The 13,521-nt window shown below is 41.9% G+C and overlaps 1 protein-coding gene across 3 annotated transcripts in view; it reads right to left on the bottom strand.

The window, feature by feature from the left end:
• Positions 1-13,521, bottom strand: part of Septin6 (septin 6) — a 72,251-nt gene that overhangs the window by 32,191 nt on the left and 26,539 nt on the right. For all 3 annotated transcript variants that reach the window (XM_026409072.2, XM_077793575.1, XM_026409071.2), the window contains exon 4: positions 1,013-1,199. In XM_026409072.2, the coding sequence (XP_026264857.1) occupies positions 1,013-1,199 (187 nt within the window). The remainder of the gene's footprint in view (positions 1-1,012; positions 1,200-13,521) is intronic.

Below are 13,521 nucleotides of genomic sequence, written 5' to 3'. Positions count from 1 at the left end.
AAAATATAAAAATGGGCTGGGGATGTGGTTCAGTGGTTAAGCACCCCTGAATTCAATCCCTGGTGCCCTCCCCCCCCCATAAAAAAGAAAAGAAAAAAGAAATGAATGCCTGAAAAAGAAAAGATAAGAAAAAAGGGGATGGCCATCTTTCTTTCTTTCTTTCTATATTTTTAGTTGTAGATGGACACAATACCTTTGTTTATTTAGTTTTATGTGGTGCTGGGAATCAAACCCAGGGCCACATACATGCTAGCAAAGCACTCTACCACTGAGCTACAACCCCAGCCCCGCCATGGCCATCTTTCTAGGCACAAAGGCAATATAAAACAGTACCACAGATCTGGATTCAAATGTAGACTCTTCCAGTAGCTAGCTATATGACAACAGGTAAGTCACTTGAACTCTGAGCCTCTTCTATGAAATGGGACGACAGGCCAGGCGTGGTGGTACATATCTAATACCAGCAACTCAGGAGGCTAAGGCAGAGAGATCAAAAGTTCCAGACCAGCCTCGGCAATGTAGCAAGAACCTGCCTCAAAATAAAAAGGGGGGGGGGGGGCTGAGATGTAGCTCAGTGGTAACATACTTGCCTAGCATGCACCCTGGGTTTGATTGCCCAGCACTGAAAATAAAAAGTCTGCTATTACAATATTACCTTTCAAATCAAATTTACATATTTAATTCAAACATAAGCTGGTTAATTCTGGGACAATGAAAAAACACTGTTTCATGGCCAAAGCCTTTGCCTCTGGACCTGGAGAGCCATTTCCCTTGCATTGATCCTGATTTCCAAGAGGGATTAGGGCAGATAGACAGCTCAGGACAAACTGGCCCCTGGTGATGAGAACCCGGATGACAAAGCATTTGACATAGGAGTTAGGCCGGTAACATCATTTTATGGAGGAACAGAGAACAAGGGAGAGGATAATGATTCCATAAAACCTCTCCTGGAATTCAGCATCTATTGCATAAAGAGATGGGTATGAGTGAGTCCTTCCACCTGCCTCCATACCTTACTGTCCAGCTTCTTCATCGTCACTAGGTCCAGAGACTTCAGAGAATGACCTGTGGGGGCGATGAAGTACAAGCAGGCGTGGATTCGGGAGTCGTGGTAGGTGTGCAGCACTCTTCGGATCTTCAGCTCCTCCTGCAGGTAGGCCTCAAACTGCGCATCAATGAATTCCACGATAGGCTTGTAGCTAGAGAGAACAAGGAAATAGCTAGACCCCTTCAAAAACTTGGATTTTACACTGTTACGGTTTGGATGTGAGGTGTCCCCTAAAAGCTCATGTGTGAGATAATGCAAGAAGGTTTGGAGGAGAAATGATTGGGTTATAGCCTTAACCTAATCAGTGAATTAATCCCTAATGGGATCAACTGAGTGGTAACTGGAAGCAGGTGGGGTGTGGCTGGAGGAAGAGGTTCATTGGGGGCATGACTATGGGGTATATATTTTGTATCTGGAGAGTGGAGTCTTTCTCTCCCTCTGCTTGCTGATCATCACGTGAGCCGCTTCCCTCCACTCACTCTTCTGCTATGATGTTCTGCCTCACCTAGAGCCCCGAGGAATGGAGCCAGCCCTCTTGTATGGAGACTTCTGAAACCCTCTGTAAACTTTTCCTCCTCTACATTTGTTCTGGTCAGATCTTTTAGTCACAGCAGCAAAAAAAGCTGACTAAAACAGACACTATCTCTTTTAGAAATGTAAAAGAACTCTGTAATCTGACTCTCCCTCATCTAGTTGGATTTCTCCATCTCTCTTCAGTGGGCATCCAATCCTGTCAGCCTGGCCACCTTCTTGGTCCCTGCATAAGCTCAATTTATGCCCACCTGTACGCCTTCACTCTAGAAGGTTTGTTTCTCTCTCCTCATCCCAATCCTCCCATCCTACACCTCAGGGCTCAGTTTAATGCCTAACTCTGTCCTACAGACTTCCCCATTTATACTAGAAACCCCTTCTGTGACCCAATAGCTTTATAAAACCATGGTACTGCCAGGTGCGGTGGCGCACGTCTGTAATCCCAGCAGCTCAGGAGGCTGAGGCAGGAGGATCACCAGTTCAACACCAGCCTCAGCAACAATGAGGTGCTAAGCAATTCAGTGAGATGCTGTCTCTAAATAAAATACAAAACAGGGCTGGGGATGTGGCTCAGTGGTCAAGTGCGTCTGAGTTCAATCCCCATACGCAAAAAGAAAAAACAATGGTACTGGATTGCTTGCCATTACTTCACAAGGATTTCTGTTCTTTCAACTCATCTGTGTCCTCATGAAGGGCAGGGTCTTGCAGGACACTTCCTCTCTCTTCCATGGTCCTGAGGCAATGGGAACCCACTGGTGGATTCCGTGAGTGGGTTGCTTTTCCTCCATGCTGGGCCCATGTCTGCTTCCTGCGTCTCCCCTCACTGTGCCTATTGTGAGAGCTGAATCCACAAGGCTTCTCCTCCATCCCCTGCTGGGAAATTCTGTCAGAACATTGTGGGATTTTTGCTCATTTTTGCTAGGTTAAATGGAATACCCCACTCAGCTCCCAGATCCAGTTTTCAATTCCTCCAAAGTTGTGATTTTTAAATTTAAGTATTCAGGGCTGGGGGTGTAGCTCAGTGTAGAGCACTTGCCTAGCATGTGCCAGGCCCTGGATTCAATACCACACACACGAATCTAAGTATTCAGACAAAATTTAGTAAAGAGACCCCCCCCCAATATGCACACACCGTCTATGCATGGCCAAGCTCATTGATTCTCCATGCACAGCACCTCTAGGTGACCACTATGTCTCATCAAGATCCCCCTCCTCTACTCAGGATTGAACCCAGGGCATTGTGCATGCTAGGCAAGTGCTCTACTACTGAGCTGAATCCCCAGCTCCTTTTTAAATTTTGAGACAGGGTCTCGTTAAAATTTTCAGGCTGGCCTCGAACTTGCAATCCTCAGCTTCCAGAGTAGCTGGGATTACAGGCTCATCATGGGTTCTTAAACAATAGTTAGCCCTCCATTGGTCCCCGCCCCGAGCTTCCTTGGAAGCTTCCCTCTCTCCCTGCCCCAAGCCCTGCCCTGGCCAACCCTGCCATCCCAATAGCCTCTTTCTGCTCTATTTAGGTCAGCATAGTTTCAGCCATGCCCATCTTCTCAACTCCCCTGTTTGGGCACTGCCTCTTTCTCTGAGGGGCTGCTTCCCTTCAGGGAAGAAGAGGTACATTCCCTGGGCCCAGGGCAGGGAGTTTGCAGATACCATTGCCAGAAGGGAACATGATCAGAGGAGGAGCTGGGTCCAACCAATGCCTCCCACCTGCAGCAGCCTCTAGCCTAAGCCTTTTTGAAAGAGCCCCCTAGTAGAGAAGGGGAAAACAGTGTTTAAAACAGAATCACAGAATCCTAGATTCTGAGAGCTACAAATACAGAAGAGATACAGGTGCAGGGTATCTCTGAAGCTGCAAAGAAAAAAATCTAAAAATATAGTCTTTGTTTTCTTCCTTTGATCCCTCTGAGCCAACACAATTCTGAAGGGTAATAGCATCAAAGGATCTCTTGGCAGCAGAGATCTTTAGAAGATTCCAGGAGATTTTCAAGTGAGGGTGAAGGATGCATTCCCTAGGCTTATCTCATTTTTAGATGATTGGCTGGTCTGAATTATCTGATCATGGCACTGCTTCATCTTTTTCTCGATTATATAACCTTTTTTTAAAATTCTTTCTTTCTTTTTACAGCATCTTTTCCTTCACAAAAGGAAACAGAGGAAATAAAAAGAGTAGGATTTTTTTTTAGCTTTTCCCCCCATGAATCTCTAGTGATATCCTGTGCCCATCTTACAACCATTGCTTCTGGCTCTCAGATTATGGAAAGGTACATGGATCAGACCAGCCCAACCAACCAATCAACCACCAGGATTTGGTTTAAAGGAATCTGACATGGGTGATTCATCTTTGTCTTAATTATCTTTGCATCCTCAATGTCTAGCCTGCTACCTGGAATATAGTAAGAATTCCACCAACTGCTCTGCACTCCCTCAAACCCACCCCCAGTGGCTCATCTTCCCAAGGTGGTCATCTCTGCCCCACGCTTCCCTGTGCTCATTGCCATGGTTAACAAAATCCTTATTCCCATAGGCAAACTCCTCATCAACTGCTTCCTTCCTCTAAGTGGTAGCTGACAGTCTTTCAAAGATGACACTTTTCTCATATCCTTCTCAAATGGACATTTCTACATGTCCCACACTCAAGTTTCATGGATCAACAGAGAGCGCATCTTTCTTCTAGCTCTTTATTTCCTGATCTATGATCTCTTCCACCTCCAACAAAACCCAGCTCCAACAGACTCTGCCTCTCCCCATCACTACTCTCCATATTTTCCCTTATAAAACATGAGTTCTAACAGGTGTGGTGGCTCATGCTTGTGATCCCAGAGGCTGGGGAGGCTGAGGCAGGAGGATAATGAGTTCAAAACCAGCCTCAGCAAAAAGTGAGACCCTAAGCAACTCAGTGAGAGATCCTGTCTCTAAATAAAATACAAAATAGGGCTGAGGATGTGGCTCAGTGGTTCAGTGCTCCCGAGTTCAATCCCTGGTACCAAAAAAAAAAAAAAAAATGTGTTCTTAACCTGGGGTCCCCCAGCCTCCAAGGGTCTATGGCTAGAATTCAGAGGATCCATGAACTTGGATAGGAAGAAAAATACATTTTATGGGCTGGGGTTGTGGCTCAGCAGTAGAGCACTCACCTAGCATGTGCAGGGTCCTCAGTTCAATCCTCAGGACCACATATGAATAGATAAAATAAAGGTATTGTGTCTAACTACAACTAAAAAAATAAATAAATATAAAAAAGAAAATACATCTTATCACTAATGTCTAACTAAATGTAGGTAACAATCTGTAGTAATATTTTGCAGTATCTGTGATTTCATAACCAATAGAAATCACTGTTCATAATTCCTATTCCAGTGGTTGCAAGTACCTTAAGATAGCATTTATATTCATCACAACTCCTCAATTCTGATAACCAATAAGGCTGTATATAGATATTATTTCAGAAATTAATAAAGAAACACATGGATTACTAAATCATCATTTCAATATAGTTTGGTAACTGTTTATTCAGTACAACTGATATACTTTAAGCATTTAAAATCGTTAGTTTGAGAATGAGCCCAAAGGCCATACCAGATTACTAAAAGGACCAAGGGTACAAAAAAAGCCTCTGATCTAGACAATACTTCTTATTCATTTCAGATAGTGAAATGCTCTACGAACATACAAAAATCTGTTATTGAAATAAAAAACAACTGGAGGTTTGGCTATTTTAAATACAGTGACCAGGGCTGGGGTTGTGTCTCAGCAGTAGAGTACATTGTGAGGCACTGGGTTCGATCCTCAGCACTGCATTAAAAAAAATAAGTATAATAAAATAAAGGTGGGGCTGGGGTTGTGGCTCAGTGGTAGCGTGCTCACCTAGCACATGTGAGGCACTGGGTTTTATCCCCAGCACCACATAAAAATAAAGACAATAAAGTCCATTAACAACTAAAAAAAATTTTTAAAATAATAAATAAAATAAAGGTATTGTATCCATCTACAACCAAAAATATTTATAAATAAATAAATACAGTGACCAAGGAAGATTCCTCTGAGGATGTGATACTTGAGCTATAAAGATGACATTTGTTATTCCCTCTACTTGGAATGCTCTTCTTCTGGATCTCTCCATGGCTCTCTCATATAACTATTCACATAACAGGTCATCATCAGCCATACAAAAAAATCTAATAATGCTATCACATGGATGAACCTTAGAGACATTATGCTAAATGAAATAATCAGACACAAGGACAAATACTGTAAGACTCCACTTGTATGAGGCACCTAGACTAGTCAATTTCATAAAGACAGGAAATCGAATAGTAGTTAGCAGGGGCTGAAGCAGATGGGGATGGGGAATTACTGATTAATGAGTTTCCTTTCAGGGTGTGGGAAAAGGTTTTGGAACTAGATAGAGCTGGTGGCTGCACAATACATAGTGATGATGGTTGTCAATGCATTAAATGGCAATGGATTGTTCACTTGAATCGTTAATTTTGTTATGTGAAATTCACCTGACAACAGCAGAAAAGAATAGTAGGAGATAAAGCCAAGAAAGGTGGCAGGAGCCACATTATGTATGATCTTGTGGGTAGGGTATAGTAAGGAATTTTTTTCTCTGTGAATTGGGTCTTCTGTTCCATAATGCTTTCTAAGTGGTTATTGTTGATTTATAAGTCTAAAGCTTTCTGGATTGTTTATTTTGAAATTGGCTACCTATAGAACTACCATTTGTTTAAATCTTTTCAGTTGTCTGCCTAAATATTCCATTTGTTATGGTTTGAATCTTTTTCTTTTTCTATTTTTTGGAGGGGGGTACCAAGGATTGAACTCAAGGGCACTCGACCCCTGAGCCACATCCCCAGCCCTATTTTGTATTTTATTTATAGAGACCAGGGTCTCGCTGAGTTGCTTAGAACCTCCCTTTTGCTGAGGCTGGCTTTGAACTTGATATCCTCCTTGAGAGCTGCTGGGATTACAGGCATGCACCACCACACCTGGCTCTTTGATTCTTAAATGACCCCAAAGGCCCTTTTGCTAAAGGTATGAGTGCCAGCCTGTGACACTTTGGGGACGTAATGAAACCAGTAGGCAGTGGGGCTTAGGGGAAGGAAGTTAGGTCATGGGAATGTGCCCTTGAAGGGGATGTTGGGAATCCCTTCCTCTCTCTCTTTGCTTCCTGGCCACCATGAGGTAATCAGCTTTTCTCCACCATGCACTTTGGGCTGTGATGTTCTGCCTCACCACAGGCCCCAAAGCAACAAAACTAACAGATGGAAATTTCTGAAACCATGAGCCAAAACAAACTTTTCCTCCTCTTTGGGTGGAGGGTAACTAGGGATTGAACCCAGGAGTGTTTAACCACTGAGCCACATCCCTAGCCCTTTTTTGTATTTTATTTTGAGACAGGGTCTCGCAGAGTTGCTTAGTGCCTTGCTGTTGCTGAGGCTGGCTTTGAACTTGAAATCCTCCTGCCTCAGCCTCCGGAGCCACTGAGATTACAGGTGTGTGCCACCACACCCAGCTCTCAAACTTTTCCTCCTTTTAAGTTACCTCTCAATATTTTTCTTTCTTTTCTTTCTTTCGTTTTTTTTTCTTTTTTTTTTTTTAGTTTTTGGCAGAGACAACATCTTTGTTTGTATGTGGTGCTGAGGATCGAACCCGGGCCACATGCCAGGCGAGTGTGCTACTGCTTGAGCCACATCCCCAGCCCATCAATATTTTTCAATTGTCACCTTTCTTGCCCTATTTTGTATTTTATTTAGAGACAGGGTCTCACTGAGTTGCTTAGGGGCTTGCTAAGTTACTAAGGCTGGCTTTGAACTCACAATCCTCCTGTCTCTTTCTTGGTAATATCGATCCTTCTTAAATGTTTTTTCTTAAAATACTGTCCCTCAACTTCACTGATATCATTGCCTCTTCTTACATCTATAACTATTCTTTCTCACTTGCCTTGGCTAAATTCTTGGCCTGAGATTTTATCTTCTGCTGTCCTCCTACATATTATTATATGCACAATGTCCCTGGGTAGTCTTACTTATTCCCATGGCCTCAATCATTACCATCTTCCTATCATATTTCCTAGACATGGAATATTAATCTCTTCCTTCTCCCTTGTGCCCATGTCCTCTGCAGACACAACTACCAAAGTCGCCCCTGATGGCCTGGTCACAGACACTGTACTCCGACACAACCATCTTAGGCACGAAAGCCAAGAGACCACATGGTCTGATCTACTGGAACAGCGCCAAAAGTGACAACAGCCAATTTACCCTCTCCCCACTCTTGCACGCTTTTGTTCTTTCCTCTACATACATCCCTATTCTGCTATCTGCACTGGACTCCTTTTCCTGGAGTTCTGCTCCTTCCAGACCGACTCCACTGGGCCTTATGAAACTCCTATACCATGATTCAAAAAAAAATTGTCTATACCTTTGCCACTCAGAACATGGTCTTTGGGCTAGCAAAACCCACGTCAACGGAGAGCTGGTTAGAAATGTAGACTCACGGGGCCTCAACCCAGACCCAAAGGATCAGAATCTGCAATTTATCCAGAGCCTCTCCAATTCCTCCCCCATGTCATCAAGTTTGTCTTCTGCACCTAGCACAGGGTCTGTCTGGCATACAATAGGTACTTAATAAATATTTAGTGGAAATTTCCTGAAAGAAAAACCAACTCAATTTTTTTGAAATGTCTCATTCACCCTTCAAGACATTGTAGAGTGTTTTCTATCCACAGCAGCATGCTAGTTAACACAGTCAATGGATATTCTCAGTTTGGGGAGTATTTTTGTTTTAGGGTTTTTTTGTTTGTTTGTTCTGGTACCAGGTGTTGAACTCAGAGGCACTCAACCACTGAGCCACATCCCCAGCCCTATTTTGTATTTTATTATGAGACAGGGTCTCACTGAGTTGCTTAGGGCCTTGCTAAATTACTAAGGCTGGCTTTGAACTCACAATCCTCCTGTCTCAGCCTCCTGGGCCACTGAGATTACAGGCGTGCGCCCGGCTAATACTTTTGGTATTCTCTTTGGTATTCTCTTTTTTTCCCCCACCAATGTATATTTCTTTCATTCATCCATTCAACAAATATGTACCAAATACCCAATGTATGCCAGTTGGTTATCTGTACTCATCCTGCAAGACTTTAAGACTTAACTCAGCCTTTCCTGATCACCTGTTCTCTCCTCCCAGCCACCTACACCAAATAATCCCACCACCAGGCTTGACCAGTTGCTGCCCTTTCTCTTCCCACAGTCGCCTTCCACATTTCCTTTGTTACTATACAAACCACATTATGCATATTTATCCCTTCCACTGGGCCTCAAGCTCCTTGACTACAGACTGCCTTATTTCTTCCCATCTCTGGCACCTTACAGTATACCTGGCACCTTATAGTATACCTGGCAGGTAGCAAACATTTAGTAATTGATAAACTGAACTAGATCATCCACACCAACTTGGTTACTAAGTCTTGTGGATGTTTTCCCTCAAATCCTCAAAGTTTCTGTTCCTGCTTAAGCCCTCATCATCTCTTCCACTCTCAGGAGTCACCCCTCACCTCCCTGTCTCCTACACACTGCCTTATCTCCTCTTTTTTTCCAGCTCAGACAAGCTTTTTAAATGAACAGTCTACACCCACTTTATCTGCTTCCTTTTGGAAAACTTCATTCTTTTTAATTTATTTTTAATTATGCAAGCGATACATGTATATGTTCTCCCTGCCTCAGAGTAATCACTGTTTTCAGTCTGTTGATTATCCTTCCAGACCTTTTCTATGCATTTAAATACAGAAAAAGAGAGATGTAGCTAGGTGCAGTGGTGCACAACTGTAATCCCAGCAGCTCAGGAGGCTAAGCCAGGAGGATCACGAGTTCAAAACCAGCCCCAGCAACTTAGCAAGGCCCTAAGAAATTTAGTAAGATCCTGTCTCAAATAAAAATCAAAATGGCTAGGGATGTGGCTCAGTGGTTAAGAACATCTGGGTTCAATCACTGGTACAAAAAAAGAAAAAGAAAGAGCTGGGCGCAGTGGCACATGCCTGTAATCCCAGAGGCTTGGGAGGCTGAGGCAGGATGATTGTGAGTTCAAAGCCAGCCTCAGCAACTTAGCAAGGCCCTAAGCAACTCAGTGAGACCCTGTCTCATAATAAATTACAAAAAAGGGTTGGGGATGTGGCTCAGTGGTCCAGTGCCCCTGAGTTCAATCCCCAGTACCTGAAAAAAAAAAAAAAAAGAGATGTGTGGGTTGTTTGACCTGGAGCTCTACCCATGTGAGTACATAGGATCTACCTCATTCTTTTAAACTGCCAAATACAATCTCATAGTTTGGTTGGGCGTGGTGATACATGCCTATAATCCCAGAGACTAGGGAGTCTCAGGCAGGAGGATCCCCGAGTTCAAAGCCAGACTCAGCAACGGGGAGGCGCTAAGCAACTCCTAGAGATGTTATCTCTAAATAAATTACAAAATAAGGCTGAGGTTGTGGCTCTGTGGTTGAGTGCCCCTGAGTTCAACCCCTACTACAAAAAAAGTTGACAATCCCATAATATGGCTGAACTATATAGTTCATTTAATTGCACTATTGATGGAAATTATAATCTTTAAGTTTTCTTTAAACCTGGTCACCAATGCTGCAGTGAACATCCTTTTTGTATGCTTCTAATGAACATGTGCAATTGTTCTTCTGTACACCTAAAAGTGGAACTGTTGGGTCATAAATTATTCACATTTTTAATTTTAATACATACTGCCAAATTTTCCCTCCAAAAATTCTGCATCAATTTACACTCCCACAAACATGAATGAAATACTTTTTGTTAGGGAATGTTATGCCATCTTTTATTTTTGCAAATCTGATGGATAAAAAAAGTCATTGTTTTATTTTGCATTTCCCTAAATCACTGGGGAAATTGAATGAGCATCATTTTACATGTTGATTGGTCATTTGTATTTCCCTTTGTCAATTAATAGTTTGTTTCTCATTGAATTGTAGAAGTTCCTTTTACATTTTAGAAAAAATATTTGTGTTATTATGTGGGTTGCAAATATTTTTCCCCATCTCTAGCTTGTTTTTAATTTTATTTATGATATATAAAAGTACTAGGCTGGGGATGTGTTTCACTGGTAAAGCACTTGCCTAGCATGTGTGATTCCCTGAGTATAATCCCAGCAGCTCAGGAGGCTGAGGCAGAAGGAACTCAGATCAGCCTCAGGTAGCAAGGCCCTAAGCAACTTAGTGAGACCTTGTCTCAAAATAAAAATAAAAAGAACTGAGGATGGGGCTCAGTGTTTAAAAGTCCCTGGGCTCAATCCCCAGTACTAAAAAAATAATAATAATTAAAAAATAATGAAAAGTATTTTTTAAATGAATTTACATTTGTCTTTTCTTCTATGACTTTTGGGTTTTGTATCATGCCTGGAAAAGATTCTCTACCCTCAAAGTTATAAAAATATTCTCTGACACTTTTTCCTTACTTTTTTTTCTCCCTACATTTTTAGAATTTGTTTTTAGTCCAACAGGAATCTATTTTTGTGGGTAGTGTTTGTGTGAGAGGGTCCCATTTTGTTTTTTTCTAAACAGATGGCCTGTTTTCCCAGCATCATTTTTTTGAATAGTCCATTCTTTGCCTGCTTACTTACATATACTAAATTTCCATGTAAATATGGATCTGATCTTGGACTCAATTTTTTGTTCTATTCTTCTTTTTGCTATCCTGATGTCTTCATATCCTTACTTCACTTTCACTCAGCAATCATGGAAATCTAGCTTATACCTACAATTCCCCTGGAATGATTACTGCTACATGTACTAATGACCTTCATATTGCCAAAATTTTCATATTATCAAAATAAGAAAACTCTTTGGTTCTTATTTTCCTGGTTAATAATTCTCTCCCATATGCTACATAATACCCCCCTCCATTCCTCTATCAATAAAAATCATGGTCAGAACTGAGCACAGTAGCGCACACCTATAATCCCAGCAACTTGGGAGGCTGAGAGGAGGATCACAAGTTTGAAGCCAGCTTCAGCAACTTAGGAAGACCTTATCTCCAAATGAAAAATAAAAAGGGGGGCTAGGAATGTGGCTCAAGCGGTAGCGCGATCGCCTGGCATGCGTGTGGCCTGGGTTCGATCCTCAGCACCACATACAAAGATGTGTCCGCTGAAAACTAAAAAAATAAATATTAAAAAATTCTCTCTCTCTCTCTCTCTCTCTCTCTCTCTCTCTCTCTCTAAAAAAAAAATTATAAAATAAATAAATTTTAAAAAGGGCTGAGGATGTAGCTTAGTAGTAAAGCACCTCTGGAATCAATCCCCAGTACTACCAAAAAAAATCATGATCTTAACAATACCTGTGTTCTTAGGTAGTTACTCAGAGTCAGGCACTGTTTAAGTATTTTTTTATGCCATACGTGTCAAGCATGCTTCATCATAGCCCTCTAAGGTAAGGATTATTATCATCATCATCCCCACTTTACAGGTGATTTGAAAACTGAGACTATAAATTTAAGTACCTTGCTCCAGGTCCTTGGGTAATATGACAATAGGGGATTTGAACCCAGGTCTGTCTGACACAAAGCCTAGTAAGTTCCTAGGTACCCCATCTTCAGCCTATCTTCGCAGTCTCCACCATTTTGGGGGTGGGGGGGTACTGGGGATTAAACCCAGGGGCTCTCTACCACTGATTCTTTTATTTGGAGATAGGGTCTTGCCAAATTGCCACAATTCAGACTTGGGATCTTCCTGCCTCAACCTCCAGAGTAGCTGGAATTACAGGCGTGCACCACTGTGTGTGGTTCCAGCATTCTTTAAATGGTAGCTTTCCAAGGATCCAGTCTTAGTTGCTGCTCTTCCCATCTTAAGCATGTACCTGGATAAAGCAGGGCATTCTGATGCACTGTTTCAATGCAGCTGCACTGACATATCTGTGCTAAAATGGCCCTGGCGGCATGTACAAAACACTGCTTTTTATTACAAATCCCTGTAACTCTTTCCACCCTGCTTCCCCAAATTCAGGGAAGCTTTTCATTTCTACATATTTGATTTTGTTTAGTTTGATTTTTATGAGTATGTATCATATTTATAATCAGGGAAAATAAGAATTTTTTAAAAAATATAATGAAAGGATATTAGCCTCTAAGGGGCGGTATCCATTCAGCCCTTTTAAGCCATCATTATTAAAGCATTGTCCACTGTTAGGTACACATGTAACTGAAAGAACTGTGAGAAATTTAATTGAGCTGGGTGACATTGTGCATGACTATAATCACAGCAACTCAGAAGGCTGAGGCAGGAGGATTGCAAATCTAAGGCTAGCCTCAGCAACTTAATGAGGACCTAAAAAATAAAATGGGCTGAGTATGTAGCTCAGTAGCCGAGCATCCCTAACCCCCTCCCAAAAAAAAAAAAAAGAAGGAAGGAAGGAAGGAAGGAAGGAAGGAAGGAAGGAAGGAAAGAGTTTAATTAAGGAGTTCCTGAAAAATCTGCCCTGAGATTAAGCACTCAAGATTGTGACCCAAATATATCCCCTTTCCCTCTGGGTCTAATTTATTCTCAACCAAAGAAGATTAGCACAATAAACAAGCCTGTAAAAAAAACAGATGTGTCCTTCTTTTAGAATTTTAAATGCAAAACAGAATTCACTCCAAGTTTTAAGAAGCTATGTCTATTTATTCAGTGTAAGGACAGGAGTATGGCTGTTGTAGCTTTAAGGGAGAAACAGGAGAATTTAAGATACAGTTCACCTAAGAAGCAAGAGAATCCTCAAAAGATGAGCAGATACTACTCAAAATGATAAATTATATTTTCTGAGATGAGCACATGTGATAGCCACATGACTTCTGGTTAAAACCAGATGGTGCCCAACCCACACCCTCTACCAGACCCTAGCCCTCATCACTAAGTGTCACCCCACCCCTCACTCACACACATTCTCGAATCATTCATTCT

Source organism: Urocitellus parryii, chromosome X (genome assembly GCF_045843805.1).
Source record: "Urocitellus parryii isolate mUroPar1 chromosome X, mUroPar1.hap1, whole genome shotgun sequence".
Taxonomy (NCBI): Eukaryota; Metazoa; Chordata; class Mammalia; order Rodentia; family Sciuridae; genus Urocitellus; species Urocitellus parryii.
This window is presented reverse-complemented; position numbering and strand designations above follow the sequence as displayed.